General features: G+C 42.9%; 1 protein-coding gene across 1 annotated transcript in view; it reads right to left on the bottom strand.

Moving 5' to 3' along the window:
- Positions 1-15,021: 15,021 nt before the first annotated feature.
- Positions 15,022-23,593, bottom strand: part of KCNK17 (potassium channel, two pore domain subfamily K, member 17) — a 34,172-nt gene continuing 25,600 nt past the window's right edge. Inside the window, exons 3-5 of the mRNA XM_015425507.1 lie at positions 19,434-19,600; positions 17,198-17,366; positions 15,022-15,937 (exon numbers count right to left, since the gene is read on the bottom strand). Coding sequence (XP_015280993.1) covers positions 15,675-15,937; positions 17,198-17,366; positions 19,434-19,600 — 599 coding nt within the window. The 3' untranslated portion in view covers positions 15,022-15,674. The remainder of the gene's footprint in view (positions 15,938-17,197; positions 17,367-19,433; positions 19,601-23,593) is intronic.

A 23,593-nucleotide genomic window follows, 5' to 3' on the forward strand; every position in this document is an offset into this window, starting at 1 on the left:
GTAGCATAGGCATGGGATCAGCCCCACAATCCATATGGGACTCCACCAGCTGAAACCATGGCTTCTGCTTTGTTGTCATAAGTCAAGAGCTTGTTGCAGGTTCTTTCCACTTTACTCACTGTGGCTTCCTAACAATTCATGTATCATTGGATATTTCATTATTGTTGCACAATAAACATCATTTACAACTGGGGTTTCCTGTATATGGGCAAGACAATCTAGTTGTGAATTCTTGCTATAGGGCAACAACAGCACAGTGTGCAGATGCACCACAGGCAATTGAAGTAACACTATCTAGAATTACTAGATTAAAGCAAAGTCCTTGATAAGAACATTTAGCTTCTCTAATTAAACTATTAAAAGAAACCTTACAAAACATGAGGTGCTAGATTAAGACCTCAGTTCCTTTCTGTAGCAATTAAGAGACACTTTTCTGAGTCATTAGATGGCTTATTTGCAAGCAAACTAAACAAGGCACGGCTAGAATAGAATTCACAGAGAAGAATGATGAAGACTTGCCTCTCTTGTTCAGCCTTATATGAAGCATTGTAATGCCTGTGTTCTAATTATTAAAGCAGAGTCAGGAATAAGGTCTGGATAAATGCAGATAACATACTGTCCTAGAGTTCGTATCTTTCATGTCACCCAAAGATGCCAACTAGCCAGAAAAAAAATCCCAAAACCTGTCATACATCTTTAGCATCTAGTTGGTGTGCAGGGATCTTTTTTTAGCATAGAGATAAACATAAGAACATAAGAGGAGCCCTGCTGGATCAGACCACTGGTCCATCTAGTCCAGCATCCAGTCTCACACAGTGGCCAACCAGTTCCCCTGGAGGGCCAACAACAGGGCACAGAGGCCTTCCTCTGATGTTGCCTCCTGGCACTGGGATTCAGAGGCTAACTGCCTCTGAATGTGGAGGTTCCCTTTAGTCACCACCAGCAGCAGCATCTGTTGTTGTCTTCTTATATACTCATCACTATTCGTTCTATATGTTCATCTTTTTTGCAAATAACAAGAATAGCAACAACAACAATAATAACCAGTAAAAAATTTTTGGCTATCTTTCCTGTGATACTCTCCAGTGACCATTTCCATAAAGGCTAAGCCTGCATTCAGTTGGGGGGATTTCCCACAAGCACTGCTCCACGCTCACTCTTCTCTTTGGCCCGATGGTACGTGTCAATTTCACACAAGCGGCTCCGTGACCGCATTTTGCCCTGCAGCTTCGTGCGATTTCCCCCGCGTCTACTCAATCCTGTTTTTTGAGGATTGAGTAGACGCGGGGGAAATCGCACGAAGCTGCGGGGCAAAATGTGGCCGCACAGCAGCTTGTGTGAAATTGACACGTACCATCGGGGCAAAAGGGAGGAGTGAGCGCGGAGCAGCGCTTGTGGGAAATCACCCTTGGTCTCTCTTATCACACAACAAAGGCCAGGTTCTCATAAGTAACATACCTTAACCTCAAGTGAAACCTCTGTGTGTTTACAATGTTCTTGCCAAGAAATCCTGGTCAGACTACATTGTGGAAAGAAGGACCTAGTCAACTCCTTTTTTTAATGGAGGAAAAAGCTACAGTAGTGTTTGACAATGTCTCTAAGTTTGTCCTGTCTCATTGAACAACTGTTTATAGTCAATATGGGGTTTGAACGCTTCCTAGGTGATAACATCTTAGGAATGCACTTCTTTAAGCATTCCAAAAAGGGCAGCACTTCCTGTTTTGCAGGCAATTGAGATAAGAGTCACATCAGATGAATTTTGCACTTTAAAAAGATTTGATTGGTTTTGTTTGAAAGATTAGGAAATTTCAAACACAAGGCAACTGAAATATTGGTCAGAGTAACAGAAACAGAACACATTTTAAGAGTGGAAATATGAGGGCTCTACTGCCAGGGCCCGATTCTTTTTTCAGGGAGGGCAAAGAGAAGACAAATGTTTTGGGAAACATGATCTTTACTGAAGAAGCATCTGAAGAAATGTGCTTGCACATGGAAACTTATACCTTGAATAAGGTTTTGTTAGTCTTAAAGGTACCACTGGACACAAACTTTGAGCATGATCTTTACTGAGTTAGAGGCATCTCTCCTTATATATAATTGAATAGTGGGTGCCAAAGTTCTAATTCTAAAATGCACTCCCTTAGTGTATGGCTGATGGCACTGCTCCTCAGCATATATCGCCACCAATCAGAAGGCAAAGCCCGTCTAAACTGGAAGTTGGGGCCTGATCATTTGTCCTTACATTATGCTGTACAAATATTGCTCTGTAGTAAAGAAATCTCAGACTAACCTGCTCAGTAAATGTAAAGAAACTGCTTTTGGTCCCCAGTGGGGGGAAAAGTGAGGTATAAATAAAGTAAATAACATAAATGCTATATAGTCTCTTGCCGTAAGAAACATGAAGTAAAATTCATTGGACGTTTCCAGAAAAAGAAGAAAAAATCACCATGGCATAATTGATTACGCAAAACTGACATTCGTTCAGATCACTGCTCCATAAAGTCTTCTGCTCTAACAAGTAGCAGCTGTCCAAGAGCTGAGATCCTATAGCTAGAGATGCCAAGGACCGAGACTCATGCCTTCTGAATTCAAAACATGTGCTGAATCGTTGAGCTAAAAAAGCAAAACAAAAACATTTCTTTGTGTCTTCTAATCGCCACCTTGGAACTGCTATTGTGTTCATTATTTGTGGAATTAATAGAATGGAAGGAGCTGATGGTGTGTCTAATAATAATACCCATTATTTCTTAACCACAAAAAAGGTCCGGTGTAAAAGTATAGCATTTAATAGAATATAGAATAAAAAAACCCAACAAAATCCTACCAACAGGTATACAGTAAATGAACAGATACCATGAGGGAAAGGAATAAGATAAGACGATGGAAGAAGTGAGACATTGCATTAATTTACCTTAGTATGCAATCAGACAAAACACGGGAGATCAGTCATTGAATGTTCCAGCATATTTTAACATTGAAAAGCAACTCTGTGTGCGCCCCTTAATCTGTAATGGGCCATGCAGGGGCTTGGGGGCTAACACACTCCCTGTGCTGGTTTTCTCCCTGAGCCAGTATTAGTCCTAATAGGGGAGAAATTAGTTCAAAATGAGTCCCTACCTGGGCAAATAACAATTTTATTGGTGGGGGAAATTCTTATGGAAAAGCACAGGGGAACGGTTGCCTCTCCATGCTGCAGCTCTGTTTGAAATTGATGGACCCGCATGACAATTATTGGATAGGATTTATACACTAGTCAAAGCAATGGTCAAAGCACTGGTCAAATCAATGGTATTCCCAGTAGTACTGTATGGCTGCGAGAGTTGGACTATAAGGAAAACCGAGCACCAAAGAATAGTCTTTTGAATTATGGTGCTGGAGAAGACTCTTGAGAATCCCCTGGACTGCAAGAAGATCAAATCAGTCAATCCTAAAAGAAATCAACCCTGATTGTTCCCTGGAAGGCCAGATACTGAAGCTGAAGCTCAAATACTTTGGCCACCAAATGAGAAGGGAGCACTCACTGGAGAAGACCCTGATGCTGGGAAAGATGGAAGGTCAAAGAAGAAGGGGACGGCAAAGGATGAGATGGTTAGACAGTGTTATTGAAGCAACGAACATGAAATTAAGCAAACTCCGGAGCACGACAGAAGACAGGAGGGCCTGGCATGATGTGGTCCATGGGGTTGTGAAGTCGGACTCGACTGTGCGACTGAACAACATACACTACTACTGTGAAAATTACTGACCAAAACTTGCTCATGTACATGACTTTGAAAGGTGTTCATGTAAGGAACAACTAGAACCCTTTAGACTACCAATGTCAACACTTATTAAGCTCATTAAGTGAGCATGTTTAGTGACTTTGATGACCACTGGATGCATACACATCTGCAAGTACATATAAGTATAGTAATATCAAAATGTGTTGAATGTCAACACTGAAACTTCATAATCCCTGATGGGTTTTTTTAAATTGTCCATTGGTACAGATCCCCACTTGTCAAATTGATGAATACTTACAGTCTGGCACCTACCAGCATTAACCCTAAGTTTCAGGACATTCACGCAATTTTTCTGCAGTTGCTAACAAGCTCATGTAAATATCTACATTCACTGAACATGCACCAATGACCACTAGTGTCCTAATTATGACTGGCATTAACTCCTATAAGTGACAGTGTTCAAAATCAGTGCAGCTAACAACGAGAAGTGATATAACTCAGGTGATAACAAAACCACTGTGTGTTTTTAAGCCTTTGTTATTATCCTGTGGAAATCAATACACCACAAGTGGTGGTAGAAAGTGCCATTAAATCACAGTTCACCTATGGAGACTCCTTAGGGTTTTCAAGGCAAGAGATGTACAGAGACGGTTTGCCATTGTTGCTACTATATAGCAACCACAGACTTCCTTGATGGTCTCCATCCAAGTACTAGCCAGGGCTGACTCTGCTTAGCCTCCAAGATCTGATGAGGTCAGGCTAGCCTGGGCTATACAAGTCAGGGCAAAAATAATAGTTAAGTGCCAAAATTAATAATTAAGTGCTATCAACTGGCAACTAACTTATGGCAATCCCTCAAGGTGATTTTAATTGCTTTCCTCTTCGTGGTTTTCCATCCAAGTACTAACCATGACCAACCTGCTTAGCTTCCAAGTTTTCATGAGGTCAGGCTAGTCTAGATTATTCAGGCTGCTGAAGAACAGGTACCACTGATAGATTCCATTCATACTAGTTCGGTGCAGAGTAGCTTCTTCTCTCTGTTCCTTGTTTCCATCGCAGCAAGAGCTGCTTCCTGTTCTTCAGTGCCCTGCCCTTTGCCCTGTGTTTCATAGCCAAATGAAACTTGTTGAAGTTTAATGCCAAACATGTATGTGAAGTTCAACTAACACCCAGCAGCTAATGGGTACATTTTGGTTGACCATTAAAACCGCCCAAATGGCAGGAAATGGCTAAGGGTATTGACAGTAACTTGCAGAGACAGTAACACTTCATTTAATTGACAGTGCATGTGTTATATTAAACTAATAAGTACTATATACTTAAGAAGGACCTTTTTATTGTTAAGAGTACTGTGCAAACACTGGTTACAGAATCCCCACAATGATGCTGTGAAGTTGGGAAGGATCATTAGCTACATTTAAATCAAGGGAAAGTGAACTACAGTGCATTAATGACGTTGCTTTAGGTCATGCAATAAGTTCAGGATCCCAATGTATGATTTCTTAGGGTGGATCTACGGGGCCTTTATGTAGCAGCTGAGACTCCAGTGAGGGTCACAGGACTTTTTAACTCTTTCTGGTTCCATTTTCCAACTGGAAATAACCCCCCCACACTGCTTTTACCTTTGTTGTGGAAAACTTATACATGTTTATAACTGTTCATCAACAGGATTAGAACAGTTCCCAGAGAGTGATTATCCTTGCCCCATTTTCCTATTGATAAAGGGCTTAAATATCCCCTCTTCCCTTATTCTAGCCTCTCCCTGACAATCATTAACTTCAGCAGCTGTATTACAGGTTATTAATGCTATTATCTGCACATGATCCTGTGGTCCATCTATTGGGTGTAGGCCTAATATTCCCATATAACACTGCTGTTGAAAATAGGTTTGTAGCCGTATAGTGCAGTATAGAGAGTTCAAGCAGCCAACACCAGAGATGTAATTTGAAAAAAATTACATCCTGTGTCCTGTAGTGATAGCAGTCAAATAAAATAAGTTTTAAGGTTGAATTGAAACTGATGCTACTCTATCCTTTCCCCACTCTTCCTGGAAAATGTATTGTTTGATTACCTGCAGGACTGTTGATTTAATTTTTTCCCCCCTGTATGTTCCGAGGTGCCTTAAAGCAGCTCACATATTTTTTGCAAGTTATCCTAATTTATATCCCACAGGGTTACAGCTCATGTTTTCAAGATCTGAGTAGTTGTAAGATCCCACCAAATTTTCTTTCCAACATTAAGTCACAAAGGTTTTCCTTTGCATCCAGATTTCTTTCTCTGGATTTTGCGCCACATTTTTTGTGGGCTGTGGTGTTGGCAGTGCTGTGGGTTGAGCTATGCCAAATGAAATTCAACCTATCTAGACTCAGAACTGTCTACTGTGACTGGCAGTGGCTCTCCAGTATCCAAGGCTTCTCCCAGGTACCTGAGCTCCTTTTGTCAGGGATCAAACTTGAAGCCTTATACATTCAAGGCTGTGCTTTTCCACTCAGTTCGGTCCCCTCACCTCCTGCATTACTGTCTTGCAGGTTACCAAATGTGTGCTAACAGGAAACTAAGCTAATGTTGTGCAGTTAGGCACGTCTCAGACACAATGTAAGGTCATTAGCCCTGAGGATCTCCTGCCTAATCAGATTGGATCCATGGATTGAAAGTTATTTATTTATTTATTTATTGCATTTTTTTACCCCGCCCTCTCCGCCAACGGGCTCAGGTTAGATAAAAGTTAGATAAAAGTAGGTCAGCAGTGATACCAAGCTTTCATTGGTAGTTCTGACAAGTTCCTAGAGAAAGGAGAGCAAAGGTCATGGACTGAAGGGGGCAGGGAGGATCGGCCCTGCACAACTAATATGCCATGTGTTTCTGAGTTTAATTTTGTCCGTGAGATGCAGGCAGCTACGTTCACTTAGCCAGAGTGGAAACAGCCCTGTTCAAAATTGCACTCAATTCAACAGAGTTGTAGAGGATCTACCTCTGCTGTAGTGGCAATGGCAATACTGTACAGCGTATTCTCATTCTTCATTTGTTGATATTCTTGCTTATATGACTTTCCAAGCGGAATGGCTGTTGCTGATGAAACCGCTTTAAAGGTATACAACTCTTTAGTATTCCACTGAAAAGGTTGCCTTCTTTGGGGCTGCTGTTACATGGGGTGGGGAAAGCTGCCTCCACTAGGCAAGCAGCAGCAAGTGGGATTGAGGGATGCAAGGACAGCACTTACACCCCTCCATCCCTGGTTGGTACCACGTCTCCCCACTCTGGTACACTGTTTCCCCTTTAAGTTGGAGCCCCACAAGCCATATCCAGAAACAATGCATGTGTTATGTGGAACCTTCCAAATAAAGTGGGGGTATGCTGCGGTGGCTCAAAGTGGTTAAGAGCTGAACTGCAGGCTGTGGAAGGTCAGTAGTTCAGCAGTTTGAGACCCGGGTGCCGCAAGACAGAGTGAGCTCCCGTCTCTAGTTCCAGCTCCTGCCAACCTAGCAGTTCGAAAGCAAGAAATTGCAAGTGGATAAATAGGTACCACTTCGGTGGGAAGGTAACAGCGTTCCGTGCTTTACCTTTTCCTATGTTGTGTTGCACCTGGGGGGAAATCTCAGTGTGGAAACAGCCTGGGATATACTGGGACAACTGCACCCTAAAAACCAAGGCCTAGCCTGAGAATTGCCATTTACAGGACTTACAGGAGGATAGAATTTTATGTCTAAGAAAGAGTTGGGGCAGGTCCACAAACCTATCATTACCATACAGTTGCATCCTATATAGCTCCTATTATTTTATATCAGAGCCCCAAATCACAGAATTGTGGTTATTACCATGTACTCATCATTGGTGGAATGGAACTGCTTCCATTCCATTTAACGTTCATGTTTCAGATCAAACAACACTCCTTCCTCACCTGAGAGAGCATAAAACTTTGCTTTACATGCAGCTAAGTGCTAAACAAGAAGTTTAGGAAGCAAAACTTCCAACAAGCACTGCAGTGGTTTGTAGGCAACTATCCATGGATTAAGCCACTTTTCTTTTTATTTCTCAGGAATCCAAGTTCTGTATCAAATTCTGGATACTACACCAGTGAAATTATAGAAGATAAACAGCTCCTTCTGAGACTGTTTTGGAAGCGAATTTTGCTATGCAAAGTATTAGGTTATTCCTTTGAAATTCTGCCTGCCATACTCTGCCCTCCTTGGAGAAGCCTCTTTCCCTTGAACTCCATTTCAGTAGAAATTATACAATACTCTCTTGACTTGGTTCCAACTTTGAATAAACCTCTCACCCATCAGCTATTAAAGGTCCTGAACAGAATGCCCTCCTCACCTTTATGTATTTTATTACTCTGTTACTGTGCTTTAGAAAACTGGTCGGTCTTTTAACATCCCAAACTAATGCTTATCGGTGTTAACTCATGTTCAGTCAACACTTTGTTTATTCACTGTAACTTATGGCAACCACATAGGGCTTTCATGGCAAGAGGGCTTCAGAGGTGGTTTGTCATTGCCTGCCTCTGCATAGTAACCCTAAACTTCCTTAGGCCCCAGTCACATGACAAAGTTGCCACGGGAGAGGCACGGGAGTCCCGCGGATTTTCTGGGTGCAATCACACCCCAACATCTGGGAAGCGCAGTGCTCCCGTGGCGAACCCGTGGCTCCCTGCCGAAGGTGTGGATTAAAAAACTAGTACTTACGAGGTACTAGTTTCTGGAAACCGTGGGCCAAGGACGGGCGTCTGATCGCGTTTCCAGTGGACTTACGTGGCATCCGGTGCCCGTCTCTGCAGGTTGCGCTACAGCGCCCAACAGCGCATGCGCACAAAGAGCGATTGCTAGTGCGATCGCGTGGTGTGGCTTCTGTGCAGCACTGCAGAATACCCATCTGGTCGGCATCTCCCCCCAACCACGGAACCTCGACTGGGACGTGTGCTTGGGTGGCCGCGCGTTAGTTTCCTCCGGGGCAATTAGCCACGCCTCCCCCCCCACAATATCCGGCCCGTGTGACCGGGGCCTTAGTAGTCCAGCTGAGGCTGAGGAAACAGTGGCTTACTTAAAGTCAGCTAGAGAGTTCTGTTAGCCAAATTGCTTTATTAATAAATGTGGGGAATTATGATTATTAAATGGCAATAGGCATTAATTATAGGACCATAACCTGTGTATACCAGAGTTTGAGTTCCCAGTACCCAGGAATAGATGCTGAGGCTAGATTACTAAAGCCATGGTTTCTTTACTAAAGGGTTGCCAGCTCCAGGTAGGGAGATTCCTGGAGATTTTCTGGTAGAGTCTATGGAAGCCAGGGTTTGGGGTGGAGAGAGGCCTCAGTGGAACAGAATGCCATACAGCCCACCTTAAAAAGCAGTTATTTTCTCCATGGGGGAGAGATATGTTGTCTGGAGTTCAGTTGTGATACCTAGTGATCTTCAGGCTCCACCTGGAGGTTGGCTGCCCTAAGTGTAGCAGTCAGTGCTTCAGAGCAGGGTGTCCTAGATCCAGGTTCTTGCTGTAGAAGCTGAGTGGGTGATTTTGGACCAGTCACAGACTTTCAGCCTAACCTACCACACAGGGTTGTTGTGCAAGTCAAAAGGGGGAGAGGAGAATGATGTAAGCTGCTTCGGTCCCCATAGCAGAGAGAGACTACTTTTCCTCCTGGGAAACCATTGTTGCCAATCTCCAAGTGAGGGCTGGAGATCATTCAGAATTACAACTGCTCTCAAGATGGCAGAGATCAGTTCCCATGGAGAAAATGGTGGACTCTGTGACAGTCAGGGCTTCAGAGCACGGAAAAGGCTGCAGGTGTGTGTGGGAAGGAAATGGAAAGCTGAAGAGAGAGGGGGAAATAAAGGTAGGTTGATGATTGGCTGGAAAGGAGATAGAGTTGCCAACTCCAGGTGGGAGATTCCTGGATATTTGAGGGATGGAACCTGGAGAGGGTGAGGTTTGAGGAGGGATGGGACCTCAGACAGGTACAATGCCATAGACTCCACCCCCCCAACCAGCCATTCCTTTCTGGGGAACTACTGTTGCCAATCTCAGGAGAGGGGTGGAAATCACTCAGAATTACAACTGATCTCCGGGAGGGAGGGAGGGAGGGAGGGAGGAGATGCAAAGCTGAAGTCAGAGGAGCAGATAATGGTAGGTTGATGCTTGGCTGGGAAGGAGATAGAGTTGCCAACTCCAGGTTGGGAAATTCATGGAGATTTGAGGGTGGAGCCTGGAGAGAGTGAGGTTTGAGGAGGGGTGGGACTCAGACAGGTACAATGCCATAGACTCCACCCTCCAAACCAGCCATTTCCTCCTGGGTAACAATTGTTTCCAATCTCCAGGTGATGGCTGGAGATCACTGAAAATTACAACTGCTCTTCAGGTAGCAGAGATCAGTTCCTCTGGAGAAAATGGTGGACTCTGTGTCATTATATCCTGCTGAGGTTGCCACAGCACATTGATGCTGACACATTGGGCACTCTCCCAGAGCCTCTTTCTAGAGCTCTTTGTATTTATTTCCACAATAAGCCTTATTCCTAGTACAAATATAAAATCAAGCATACACACACTCAATACAGAACTAAGAATTCAGAAAGAAAAGTACAGAGACATTTGCATTAGCAGGTAGTATCGTTGGTGGGGTGATACTGTACCTGTCCAGCGAGACGAGTTGATTCTGCAGCAAAAAAGGGATAAAATAAGGGGAAGGGGTCATGGGTTGACCAGCAACGCACATGGGAAGTTCTAAACAGCACTAGGAATGGAACCAGCAAGATAAGGTGGGGTTAGGAGAGGCAAAAGCAAGAGAGAGCAAGGACGCAAAGCTCTTCTTTTATACCCCAAAATGTGATCTGAGGCAGGGCTGCTTGGTAACCTGGTCCCCAGGAGATATTAAGAAAACTTAAAACTATGAATGGAGCAGAAAAGGGATTAATGGCTGGGCAATTGCAGGTAATGGCTTAGCTAGGAGTGATACCTCTTAGGAGAAGGGGATGGACAAAGGAATGAAGTAAGAGAACCAATCAGGTTGCAGGACTGGAACTTTGGACTAACAGCCAGATGTTTGACAGCTGCGTTATCTTGATGGGTGTCAGGAAGACTTGATGGCTCACTATTGTCGTCATCCGGCACATCCTTTTGTTTTAGGTTGGAGAAGAACGTGTGTTTCTTCTGGTGATGTTAATATGTGAGGGTGGGCGGTGGAAATACCTACGTGATGGAGAAGAGGATTTCTCATGGTGTCCTTTTTGCAGAGCATGGCTTCCCTCTGTGATCTGCTGCTGTTTCTGTGTGTATGGAGGACAGGGCTGCTGGTCTGCATTCTGTTGCTGACATGGCTGTGGAGATGCCGGAGCAGGAGGCTTCTTGTAGTCCAGGAGTCCACGTCTGGCTTGGCATGGTGCTTAGGCACAAGGCTCCCCTTGGCAAAAGCACATTCCTTTAGTCCAGTATAAGGGCACTATTTATGGGCTAAAGTCCTGTCCATCGCCCTGACACACTCTTTTCATAGTTCAGCAAGGCAGTCATATTTAAGAGACTTTAGTAATGCCATCTGAAGTGGCTGCATGACAACAGTTCATAGCAGAAGACTTGCTCCATGGACTTTCTGATTCATAGCACAGTCTCTCAACTGCATAGGAACATTGTTGCAATAATCAGTGTCCAACTATTAAAAGCACAGAAGCATCCCAAGACATGATGTCTTCCTGTGCATTAAAACTAATTTGTACATTCTGTGCTGACATGCTGTCTTTTTTAATGGTGTCATTATTCCCTTATATCTTGAGCTAGAGCAGAGGTTCTTAGCCTTTCGTGGGTGGGTGGGGTCATGAACCCCTTTGAGAATCTGATGGACCCCCTCCTCAGAAAATACACATAAACACTTAAATGTTTTGCATACAACCTATTGTAATTAATGACTACGTCCTGGAAAACATTAAAACATGAAGCTATTCTAGATGTTATAACATGGCAATGATGATGATTGTACATTAGTTGACCACATACACTAGCATCCCATGCAGCCTACACTTGTTAGGAGTGGAAACAATATCTTAATATAATTTGACATAAGGGAGAACTTTCCCCACAAAGACAGTTTTCAAAGTAATTGAAAGGGAGCTGAAGTTTAAAAAATTATCTTTTGCACCCAGTTCTCAGACACCCTGAAGCCCATTCACAGACCCCAGGTTAAGAACCCCTGAGCTAGCGGTACTTGGCCTCAAGAACATGAAGTTAAAGCTAAAAGTTAAGCTGCCTGGATGGAAGATTGCCTGGGAACCTCAAGTAAGCTGTTCTTTGGAGAAAGATCAGAGAATATGAGCCAGTATAGTGTAATATTTGAAGAGCTGGACTAGGATTCTGTGTATGAAATCTGAAGTACAAATAATATTCTACTGTTTGAATTGGCCAGTTTTCATATCCTATGAATGTGACAACTGTGCTCTTTTCTGGAAATGAAGGAGTACCACCTAAATAGTGCCTGAAACAAAGACCATGCAGACTTACCATGGAAAAAGGATGGTTTCAAACTAATTTTTTCATTAAGTGGAAGCCCCACATAGCTGTAGTACAGGTTTTAAAGTGTGAAAGTGCTGTCAGTTTAGTTCTACTTATGCCCAGGTGTGATAGGTCCTTTGAGACATGGTATGCTACCTGGGTCTCTAATCACCAAGGAAGATACTTAAAAATCACCATGCATCAGTTGGAAATGTCTTGATAAGAGTCCTTACTTCCTATGAACAAAATTTGCACTAACAGAGCATTGTAAAGCCTGTGTGTGTGTTTGTGCATGTGTAAAGTATTTTATACAAACTCAGGGCTGCCCTGCACATGTGATTGTAATGCCTGAGCTACTTCAAGAGGTGCAAGACAAAGTTCCTGTCTTTACTGTCCTCTTTGATTGCCTGCTAAGGGGGGGGGGGGGGGGAGGAAGGAAATGTGAGGAGGATAGTCCGTTGGCACCAATGATTAAGGGGCTGCTCAAGGAGTTACTGTCCTGCTGCTAGCTAGCTAACAGAACCAGGTTGTGTCTGTAAAACCCTGAGGGGCTCTCCCAGCTCCTTCAGCAATGCTTGCCAGACATCTTGGATCTTCTGGGGGTAGGCTTTGATTCTGGACCAATGTACAGCACTTCAGAGAGCATACAGCTCCCAGACACAGATCCTGACCTTTCTTTATTATTTCCGAACTGCGCTAGGTGCTGCTCCCCCCTCCCAGTTTTTACCTGTCAAATTTTACCTACCCATGTCTCTCCTCCTCTATACTTCCTTAACAACCCTGTGATGTAGTCAGCTCCACTGTACTAAACTGTCCCCTTGGGGGCCCCCTAACAAATTTTTTCTGGGTATGGGGCTGCATGTAGCTGGACACCATTTCTGTTTTTTCACAAATGCAAATCTGCATTTGGTGAACCATCACTAAACTTGCCAAATGTGGAGTGTATAGAAGAATACAAGATTACAGGGTTTAAAAAAAACTATGATAAACCATTCAGACAACTTCTTCACCAAGTATACAGCATAGTAAGAAAGGAAACAGCTGGCTATGCAAACAATAGCTGCATGAATCAGATATCAACAATTCCTTTTCCCTATAGAACATCACAGCTGCTTATCTGACTTTTTCCTACCATTCTAGGCCAAAATAATTTGATCCTTTTTCTTATGGATGATTTTTTAAAAAACACCCATATTTACTTACAAATACATTCCCATGAAGTCTGAAGTATGCCAGAATAACACGTTAGAAAGTTAGAAAACACTTGTAAGAGCTCAGCAATGCCAGTGAAAAACATTAATTGAAATTTGCACAGTTCTATAAGTAAAACCTCAAACAGCATCTCAAGACCTTCAAGGAGTTTCTGTAATTTTCCAGTGCTGATTGTGGAAGAATCCAAGTCAGCTGTAAAAAGTACAATAGCAGCCAAATTGCTATGTTTTCTTTAGTCACCCTTGAACAGATAACCTTTCATGGTTTGGCAGACAACTATTCTCTTGGTGATTACATTTTTCTGTGTTATAAATCGCCTTTTGCTATGGCTATCTCTCAGAATGTGTCCTGCTACAAAGCACAGCCAGGGCACAAATTTACAGAAGGATCAAAGTGATATTGGTTTGAAGGGATCTCTGAAAGCTGATCAGAAGAGATCTATCAAAGCAAAACTATGGGACAAGCCTAATGCATTGGGGGGGGGAGTTCCATATGCTATGAGCTGTTTTCAAAACCCCTTACCATTGCAGCGTGATGTTAAGTTAGGGGAGGGCCCATGGCTCAGTGGCAGACCATCTGCTTGTCATGCAGAAAATCTCAGGCTCAATCCCTGACAGTGGCGAGGTTTCTCTCTATTGCTGTGAGGGTTCGAGAGTATAAGGTTAAAGCTCTGGCGGGGTGATTGTCTTTGTGTATTTAAAATCTGTGGTTCCTATGTTGTTGATGTTTTCTTTTTCAATTATGCCAATAAAGGTTTTGACTGACTGACTGACATCTCTAATAAGGACTGGGTAGCAAGTGATGTGCAAGACCTCTGCCTAAGACCCTGGAGAGCTACTGTCAGTCAGAGGAGATAATACTGACCTTGATGGGCTGATGGGCTGATTCAGTGTAGGGCAGGTTCATGTGAGTTAAAGTTTATCTCCCAGTTGGGTGCTGATGCAGGTTGAAAGGGGGGGGGGGTATGCCGACAGGTGAAAATCAGCAGGAGACTCACTGTGGTGTAGTAGTTAAAGTTTCAGACTAGTATCTGGGAGATCCAGGTTTGAGTCTCCACTCAGCCATGGAACCTCACTAGGTGACCATGGGCCTGTCATAGACGCTCAGCCTAGTACACTTCACAGTGTTGTTGTGAGGATAAAATGGAGGAGAAGAGAAAAAAGTAAGCCACTTTATATCTCAAAAAATGTTGTGATATAGCACCTACTTATTCAAAAGTTCCAGTTAGCAGGCACTGGAGACAAATCCATTTTGCTGGCAACTGATGCCTGGGACTACAGTTCTCAGTGGTCATCATGGCAACTGAACAGTCTTCATGTAAGCTCCCTCAGCTAGGCACTATTGCATAAGCTGAGCAATCTGTCCACACATATTCTATATGGGAATGCATGCATGAGAAAGAAACAAAATCAATACTCGGTGTATGCAATGACTGCTTATTGCTACAGCTGTACTGCATGGCTGTCATGGTCCATGTTATCTCTGAATACAGAGCCGTCACGGAATTTTATGGATCCAAAACTTTATTTATGGGATGTTATAATACAAGGCACATCTTAGTGCAGTCAACTGTGTGTTTTATTAAAATGTAACACATTAATCATATATATCTATATCTATATCTATATCTATATATATATATAGATGTCTATGAAAATATATAGATATATATCCTGGTATTTACACATTGACTGCCCAACATGTTTTGCAAGATTATAAAAGTCTTCTGTATTAAGATGAATATTCTTTAAAGCATCTGTAGAACTCTATGTTAGGCAAATGGCCTTACAAAGTTGGTAGGTTACAGTATAACCAAAGGGACATTTTAGCCACTCATGTATAAGTGAGAACCCTTTTCTCATTTCCCTTACACAGAGGTAACCCATCACACTTAGGAGAAAGTTCTATACATTGCCAGCCACACACATATACACACACACACAAACAGGCAGAGGGGCAGCAAAGTTTGAGGTTTCTCAACTTGTGAACTTGCAGCAAATAAACCTTTCTGTGGATTCCCATAAGATGGCATGCACTTGCTCCTCTTCCATAGCCATTCATTTTCATGTAAGAACAAAAAAATCTCATATGTAAAGCAACACAGTTTGATTTCCACTGCAGCCTAAGTGTCCAGTCACCTCTGCTGGGATTGTCTCAGGTACTTGCACTTCTGCTAGTGCCAAAACACAGTGCCCTATTAGGATTAGCAAGATAATAAAAACCCTTCACTCGGAAAAAATAAACACAAACAACGAACAGTGTATGCAATTCAATTTGGCCCCACTGGCTTGGTGGCTTTCACATTGCAGCTCGGCTCATCCTCAGGCCCCAGACTGGTATTTTGGTTGCCATCTATCAGCTCTTGCTCCACCTCTCTGCTATTCCTCTTGCAGCACTGGCAGAGATCACTGGAGTTTTCTAGTAAGCTGATGCAAAGATTGATGATCAGGGCTAACCAGGCCATCCCAAACAGAATCCAGAGAGACACTATATTCTTGTACCAGGCAGGGTAAGTGCGATCAGGGTTCATGCCTAAAGGGGGGGGGGAGGAAATAAAATCCAGCATCACTCCATTCACAAGGAGAATTTTTAAGGTACCAATCTGATACTAAGCATGCCTTAGAATGTTTTGAAGATTGAGAAAAGTAAAACTTAAAACCTAGAAAGCCTGGACTACCCAAGAGTGGATGAGGTACCAGTCGAGGTAGAGAGCAACAGAAAGGGACACGCAGAACTGTTATTTTATTGGCTGCGGATGAATAGCACAAATAAACTATGACGGGATCTGCAACCAAAAGAGATTTCCCAATTGATTCAGTGGCACAGAAGCTTTTTTTTAAAAAAAAAAATGATATGCAGGGTATGTGTGAGGAGAGAGTTTGGATACTGCAAGAACTTCTGAGCAGTGCTATGCATACCTGTGTGCTTAGCAAAAGGATGCATTGCACCCCCAATAACATCGATATAAGCAGATATGAGAAGACAGGTTTTCCCTTCAACACAACAGCCGTTATTTGTAAATGGTGACCACTCAAATTTGGAAGACAGCCCACTCCAGGCCAATGTTCCCTCTAAGCTGTGGAGTCTTGTGAGCAAAAATTCTATTTTGTGAGCTACTGGCATTAAAGTTGTGAGCGAGCAATCTGGCTACTGCATAAGTTAGTTTCCTCTGGAGCCATCCTGCCTGAGCTAAGACAAAAATGTGTGAGCTGGAGGCTAAAAATATGTGGGCTAGCTCACACTAACTCAGCTTAGAGGGAACACTGCTCCAGGCCCTTATGGGAGGAAGATACTCCTAGTTTGTGCGCCTTGGTGCCTTGAATAGTCCCGAGTACTCATAAGCCTGCTCCTGTGTTCTTTTCTTAATATGGAAGATCGAAAGATACTTCCTTTCAGAAATTCAGCCTAAGAGTTCAGTGCTTCCCTCTGCGAACTGAAGGGCACCACAGCTAGGTGCAATGAGGTTGTTTGTAAAGGAGAGGCAAGCACTGTTCTCCCTCATGCTTAATTTGTGTAAACAAGTGCAGAAACTCTCAGATGCAAAGACTCTTCACACAGAGCAGCCTATTCCAGGGGAACTGCTACAGAAGCAGCAAATGAAGCTTTAACCTGAAGAGACAGAGCAGTTATTGTTGCTGTTGGAGACATTTTGAAGAGGTCATTTTCCTGTCCACAAAGAAACATATACATGGGGGAGATGTAATTAAAAAGAAAAAAAACTTAAACAAATGATTAACTAATAGGTTTCTCATGAGAAAAAAATGCAGTGCATAGGACAGCAGAATGACTTACCAATTACGTAATCTCCAAAGCCTATTGTGGCGAGAGTAATGAAGGAATAGTAGAATCCTTGTTCATAGGTCCAGCCTTCTATGGCAGTGAATAACAGAGGAGGCAGCAGAAGGAACAGTAGAAGCCCAGCAACCAGTGCACAAGTCCGTGTCAACACAGCAGCCCCTTTCTAGCAAGACAAAGAAACAAAATGCAGAAACCATGCAACAGTCAGCTAGGGCTTTTCTGCACTATCAGTTCTAGCCCTATACTAGACTCTCATTCTAGCTGTATCTGAAGAAGTGAGCAGTGACTCACGAAAGCTCCTACCCTGCCACATATTTTGTTAGTCTTTAAGGTGCTACTGGACTCTTGCTCTTTTCTACTGCTACAGACAGACAAACACAGCTACCCATCAGTTTATTCCTCAGTTTCCACACACATTTCTTTTGCCTTTAGTTTTTGCTTTAGGTTTTTTTGGTTATTCCCCAGGGGATTTCTGGTTCTTTGAAACCACTTTTAACCCAATGTTCTTCTGGAAGCATTGTCTTTGTAGGGGTAGACCTAGCCTCCCAAGTTTGGAGAACAGTTCTTCCCATAGAAAACAACGGCCCTTTAAAATTTAAAGAGCACATGTGCTGCCAAGCAGCTGCTTGACAGGGCAGGCTTCCTCTCTCTCGCTCCCTCCCAGCTCCTGCTGCCTGGAGGCAGGAATGGCCCCAAAATTCTGGAATCTAAAAAAATGGAGCCCAAATGGAATACCAACCCACCCCAAAATTTGGGATAATTAGAAGCATGCCCTCCTCAAAAACCTGCAACAAAATTTATACGAAAAAATTTGAAGTACACAGCTCTAAAAAGATACAATGAGATTTATAATATTTTGAAGTCATCTCCTCTGTCTGTAGTGAGAAATTTGCTGCAGGGACAGGGGGATCATGTGAGAAGAGAGAGAAGCAGAAACATGAATGCTAAGTTTCACTATCTTGCTGCAATTTGCCTGTGTAAAAGTATGCATGCCTCTAAGCATGTGCAGAGTAGCTTTTACTCATCAATGCATAACCACACCGTGAAACTCCTGGCCCTCCCTCCTCAAAACATCTGGACCAAGGAGGTGCAATGATCAGGCAGATTTAAATTCAGAGCCTTTCACAGCAGAAAAAGTAGCATGTTCCTAAAGGTAAAGGTAAAGGTTCCCTTGCTCGAAAGCCAGTCGCGTCCGACTCTAGGGTTGCGGTGCTCATCTCAGTTTCAAAGCCGAAGAGCCAGCGTTGTCCAAAGACGTTTCCGTGGTCATGTGGCCGGCATGACTAAACACCAAGGCGCACAGAACGCTGTTACCTTCCCACCAAAGTGGTACCTATTTATCTACTTGCAATTTCTTGTTTTCGAACTGCTAGGTTGGCAGGAGCTGGAACTAGAGACGGGAGCTCACTCCGTCATGCGGCACACTCGGGTCTCGAACTGCTGAACTACTGACCTTCCACAGCCTGCAGTTCAGCATCTTAACCACTTGAGCCACCGCAGCTCCATTGCATGTTCCTACAGAGGGCCAAATGACAGAGTAGGTATCATATCCAGGCAGTTTTAAGTTCCACCACCTCTTATCCCACAGTCTTACATCCTGCAGCATCTTTTGAGAAAGTAATGCTGATACACTAATAAATCTACAATAGACTCTTAGTATGATCGTAAGCAAATAACTACTCTGCGGAAAGCCAATGGTGTGTCAAATTGCAGACACACAGCTTCTTCTATGCCCGCTTCTGATAACTGCTGCACATGTGAATGGACGATGGAAGACAAGAACTAGCACTGAAAGCTCAGCTACATTTTACGTTCCACACATAACTAATTCTCATGTTATTTTTTATTTTTAGATTGGTAAATAGTCTCTCTTCAAAGCCACATGACTTTGACTACACAATGATACCATGTGATACATAATAGTTTGGGAACTAATGTACTAATGTAAGTATCCAAAGTGATAGCTCCAGGCATCGCCCAATGAATGTCAGGATTTAGGGGGCTTGGGAATCATACCCCCCCATGTATTCATACTACTCTGACAACTACTCTGAATACTACTCTGACAACATGGGCAGCCTCAAATGTGGCCTTTAGTTAAAACATAAGGGCAAGTGAATGGTCTGCAGCATAATTAAGCCAAAGAAGAAAAAATGCTACTGCTCTCATCCACTTAATGTTAACTAATTATACTGGCCAAAGTAATCTGTACAGAACCTGCACCACTTACTTGCCAATTAAATTTGTTGCCCAGGTGGCAGGCACATTGCTGAACACCAGAGAGCATCAGCTGTCCTATTCTGTTCAGGAGCACAAGGTTTAATGGGATCCCAAAGAGGGCAAAGAAGATGCAGAAAACTTGTGCACTCACTGTGCTAGGGCTCAAGTTCCCATAGCCTGGAATGGAGACAACAGTTAGGTGGGTGCACCAACAATCTTGTTTTACTGCAGCAGGCGGAGTTCTTAACAAATAAGGGGTTAGAGGTTAAAGGTGTGCAACAAGACTTCAGCCACTTCTCTGTAAACTCGGACCTCCTGATAAGAGAATTTTCTCTACAATCAACTGAATTAAGAACCTAATCCATACTGTGAGATATATACCAGAAAAAGTGAAACAAAAATAATAAAAGCAGATACCAGAAGATAAAAAAATTGAGAAACAATTTCCCCTTTGATACTCAGTTCTCAGATTGCAGGATTAAAGGAAAGTGTAAGGAAAAAAACATTTTTGTTTAATTTAGGGTGGAGGATTTTGCACTTCAGAGAATGCATACCATATCTGCTAGCTATGGGCTTAGCACCAACCACGATCAGGCAAGCAAAAGTCATGACTGGTATCTAAGCCTGCAATTCATATATAATTACATGTGACATTCGAGTAAATTAGGGCTTACTTCTGAATAATCATGTTGAAGCATAAAATATGTACGTTCCCTGTAGATCTCTGGCTCACGATATCCCCCCCAAGTGTTGGGTACTTAACACTGACCATCCATCCCATCCTCTTCCAGTCACATTTCCAACCAAGCTAAACCCTTCCAATGCAACACACAATAACATCAGTCAGTCCTGCTGAGGGAAACAGAATAGTTCTTATAATTTTCTTCACTCTTCTGTTAGCAATACCTTTGTGAAAGATGAAAAACAAAACTGCTTTCCCAGCCATTTTGACTCTTCTTCTATTTGTCCTGTTTCAAATACTCACCTCCCCAGCTAAACACTTGCTTGTTCAGAAGCAAACAAACATTATCAGCATCATCACTGCAAGGATCTGCTATGCAGGTGCCAACAACACTCCAAATCATGGGAGAATCATTTACTTAGGATAAGTTCACATTTGCTTCTTCCCTATGCTGTGTTTTAAATATGCACTGCATTCCATGGGGACAACTTAGCTTTCCTTAATTCAATATGAAGTTGGCTATAAACTATCAGAAAGTTAAAAATTCATGGTAGAAGTCAGTATACCATTTGCATTTCCTCAAGGAAATGCTTGCTGTTGACTCACTGTGCTTCCATGGGCACTTTAAAGCAGTAGCCTCTTCCAAAAAGGGAGACTACAAAATAAAAGAGAAGATCTGTGCCCATGGCATTCAAGAGCCATCACAATAACATAAAGCAACATTTTTCAAGTAAAGGAAGAGATGTTGGGAAATCCAGCCTCAGATCTCCCACATCATGTTTGGTTTGGCCCTAATAGTCTGTGAAAGCACATTGCTCCATGGATTAGCCCCATTTCCCAAATGTGTGCGGAGAGTTCTTTGAAGTGTAAAAGAGCGAACATGCAAAGCTTCCCCCATTCTGAAATGGTAAGACTCTCCTGGGGGATTGTAACATTAGCATTTTCTGAACATGCAGATTGATTCTGATTACATTTACTCTGGAAGAATGTGATGCTGTGGAGTTTCATAGTTGCAGGGGGGAGTTAAACACTTGAAGGCTTGCACTACTATACTACAAGTATGGTTTGCTTTGGTCCAATTTCATTTATATTGGCCTGTACATTTGTTAGCACAAGGGGAGAAGGTGGCAAGCCATGTACTGAAAACATAGATTCTGACATCAAACCAAACTCCTCAAATAGTTGTTCTAAAAAAGGGTTACACAAAAACACACACTGATAATTAAAAAAAATAAAAGCATTAAAAGAAACACCAGTGAGCACAGAAATGGTATGGAGGAGATACCCACACGATCCCACAGCACAGATCAGTTTAACCTGATGACATTTCAACTACATCTTCAAGCACAGATTAGCGGTTCTAGTGACAAAATGCTGCAGAGAGTATCATGAAAAAAAATTAAGCTGTTTCATACTGTTGTATGCTATTTTTCTTGTTCTTGTTTTATATCTTTCAGATGCCTCTTCATGCTGTTGCTTTTATTTTCTATATACTGTTTTCATTGTTTCTGATTTTACTGGATTTTGTTTTATTTGGAAATCATCTTTGGCAAAATGTGTTGGTGGAATTGTGCTGCATGTCAAATAATCAGGTAAAAATATCTTGTGAGGACTGATTTGTATTTACGGGGCACATCTGTCATGAGAGTTTTTGTCCCCAACCCATGGACAACAGCAGCAGTTCTAGAAATCTGTGTCTCTTGAAGATATTGAATCAGACCCTAGTAGTGAGTAGTTAGCTGGGAATCCAGCTTTATAGATCAAGGATAGAACAGAAGGCATCTCTAGCCAGAAAGTTAAAACAATCTACATCTCTCTACACTATGGATAGGAGGCCCGGACTGCATATATAAGTGGAAGTGACAAGTGGTGACAAGCCAAATGTCTCATGCACACAGTGAATAATGCAGTTTCAATCCACTTCAACAATCATTTGCAAGTGGATTTTCCCACTTCACAAAGTAAAATCCAATTGAAAAGTGCAATGAAAGTGGATCGAGAGAGCATTATGAAAGAGCTGAATCGGAGCACTGGCCAATAGGGAGCACTGGCATGAACCTTAGAAAGGCAGTTTGGTCCAGTTTGGGGTGGTCCCCAAACTGAACCCCTAAATCAAACGAGCCCCACCTGAACCAAACTGATCTGACAAGTCTGGTTTCCCCCTTTCTCCTGGTCGTGGTTTCCCATGGCCGAGAGAAAGGGGGGATCACCTGGGAAAGGACTTCCTTTCCCCCTTTCTCCTCCCCATGGCTCACCACAACCAGGAGAAAGAGGACAGGGATCACCCAGTTTGAAGGGGCAGGGAGCAAAACCAAATGGCCCAGATTGAAGGGGCAGGGAGCAAAACCAAATGGCTAAATGGCTGCCAGCTATTTAAACCTAACAGCTGAGCAGTGGTCCCTGTACCACTCAGTTTGGTGTAGTGGTTAAGAGCACGGACTCTAATCTGGGAAAACTGGGTTTTATTCCCCACTCCTCCACATGCAGCTGCTGGTGTGACCTTCTTCTTTGGAGGTTTTCAAACAGAAGCTAGATGACCATCTGACAGCAATGCTGATTCTGTGAACTTAGGCAGATCATGAGAGGCAGAGCAGTAAGGGTTGCCTCAGTGCTTAATTCTTGTGGCCCTTTCTTACATGCCCAGGGATCCTGGAGGTTTTTTTTCATCTTCTGGGTGTGGAACAGCGATCACTGCGGGTGTGGAGGAGGAGATATTTGTGAATTTCCTGCATTGTGCAGGGGGTTGGACTAGATGACCTGGGAGGTACCTTCCAACTCTATGATTCTATGATAAGTTCTTTCAGAGCTGTTCACAGTTTGTTCTATAGACAGAGCACTAGGGAAACTGTTGCAGCCTCTTTGCATGAAACAGAAGTAGCTACTCAAGCAGCAGGACCTGCCGAGGGTTTCTTATTTAAGCGAACTGCCACTGTTCTGCTTGAGATGGGAAATGCTTCCTTCATCTCAGAAAACTTCCTGTAAGGGCAGAACTGTGCTTGGAGAATATGTAGTCTGAGAGTATGCAGTTATGTTTTCCTGCCACTTGCGAATAATCAAAGATTAGCATCAACCTAGTTCATTACTATTGTCTAGTGGGACTCACTGAGCAGTTCTCAGGCATAGAGCAATCTTTCCCAGCACTAGATTCCTCAGACAAATTAAGCTCAGATGCAAGGCCTTTTGTATGCAAAGTATGTGCTCTGCCACTAAGCCGTCACCCCTTTCTGGGGGGAAATCAATTACCGTACCCTCAAGCACAGAATGGTCTACAGAAGTCTTTCACGGCCCTGTAAAATATGAATGAGGTCTTCCCCAGTAAACCTGGAATCAACAACAGGACCTGGTGACCTGGTAGAGCAGCCACCACTGAGTTATTACTTCTACTCTGCATTGAAAATGCACAGATACTTAATATTGGTTTAGACAAGTGCCTCATTACTTATTTGAGCAGCAAGCCATATATCACAAAGATGAGAAGAGGGATGCAC

Source organism: Gekko japonicus, unplaced genomic scaffold (genome assembly GCF_001447785.1).
Source record: "Gekko japonicus isolate JY-2015 unplaced genomic scaffold, Gekko_japonicus_V1.1 scaffold506, whole genome shotgun sequence".
Taxonomy (NCBI): domain Eukaryota; kingdom Metazoa; phylum Chordata; class Lepidosauria; order Squamata; family Gekkonidae; genus Gekko; species Gekko japonicus.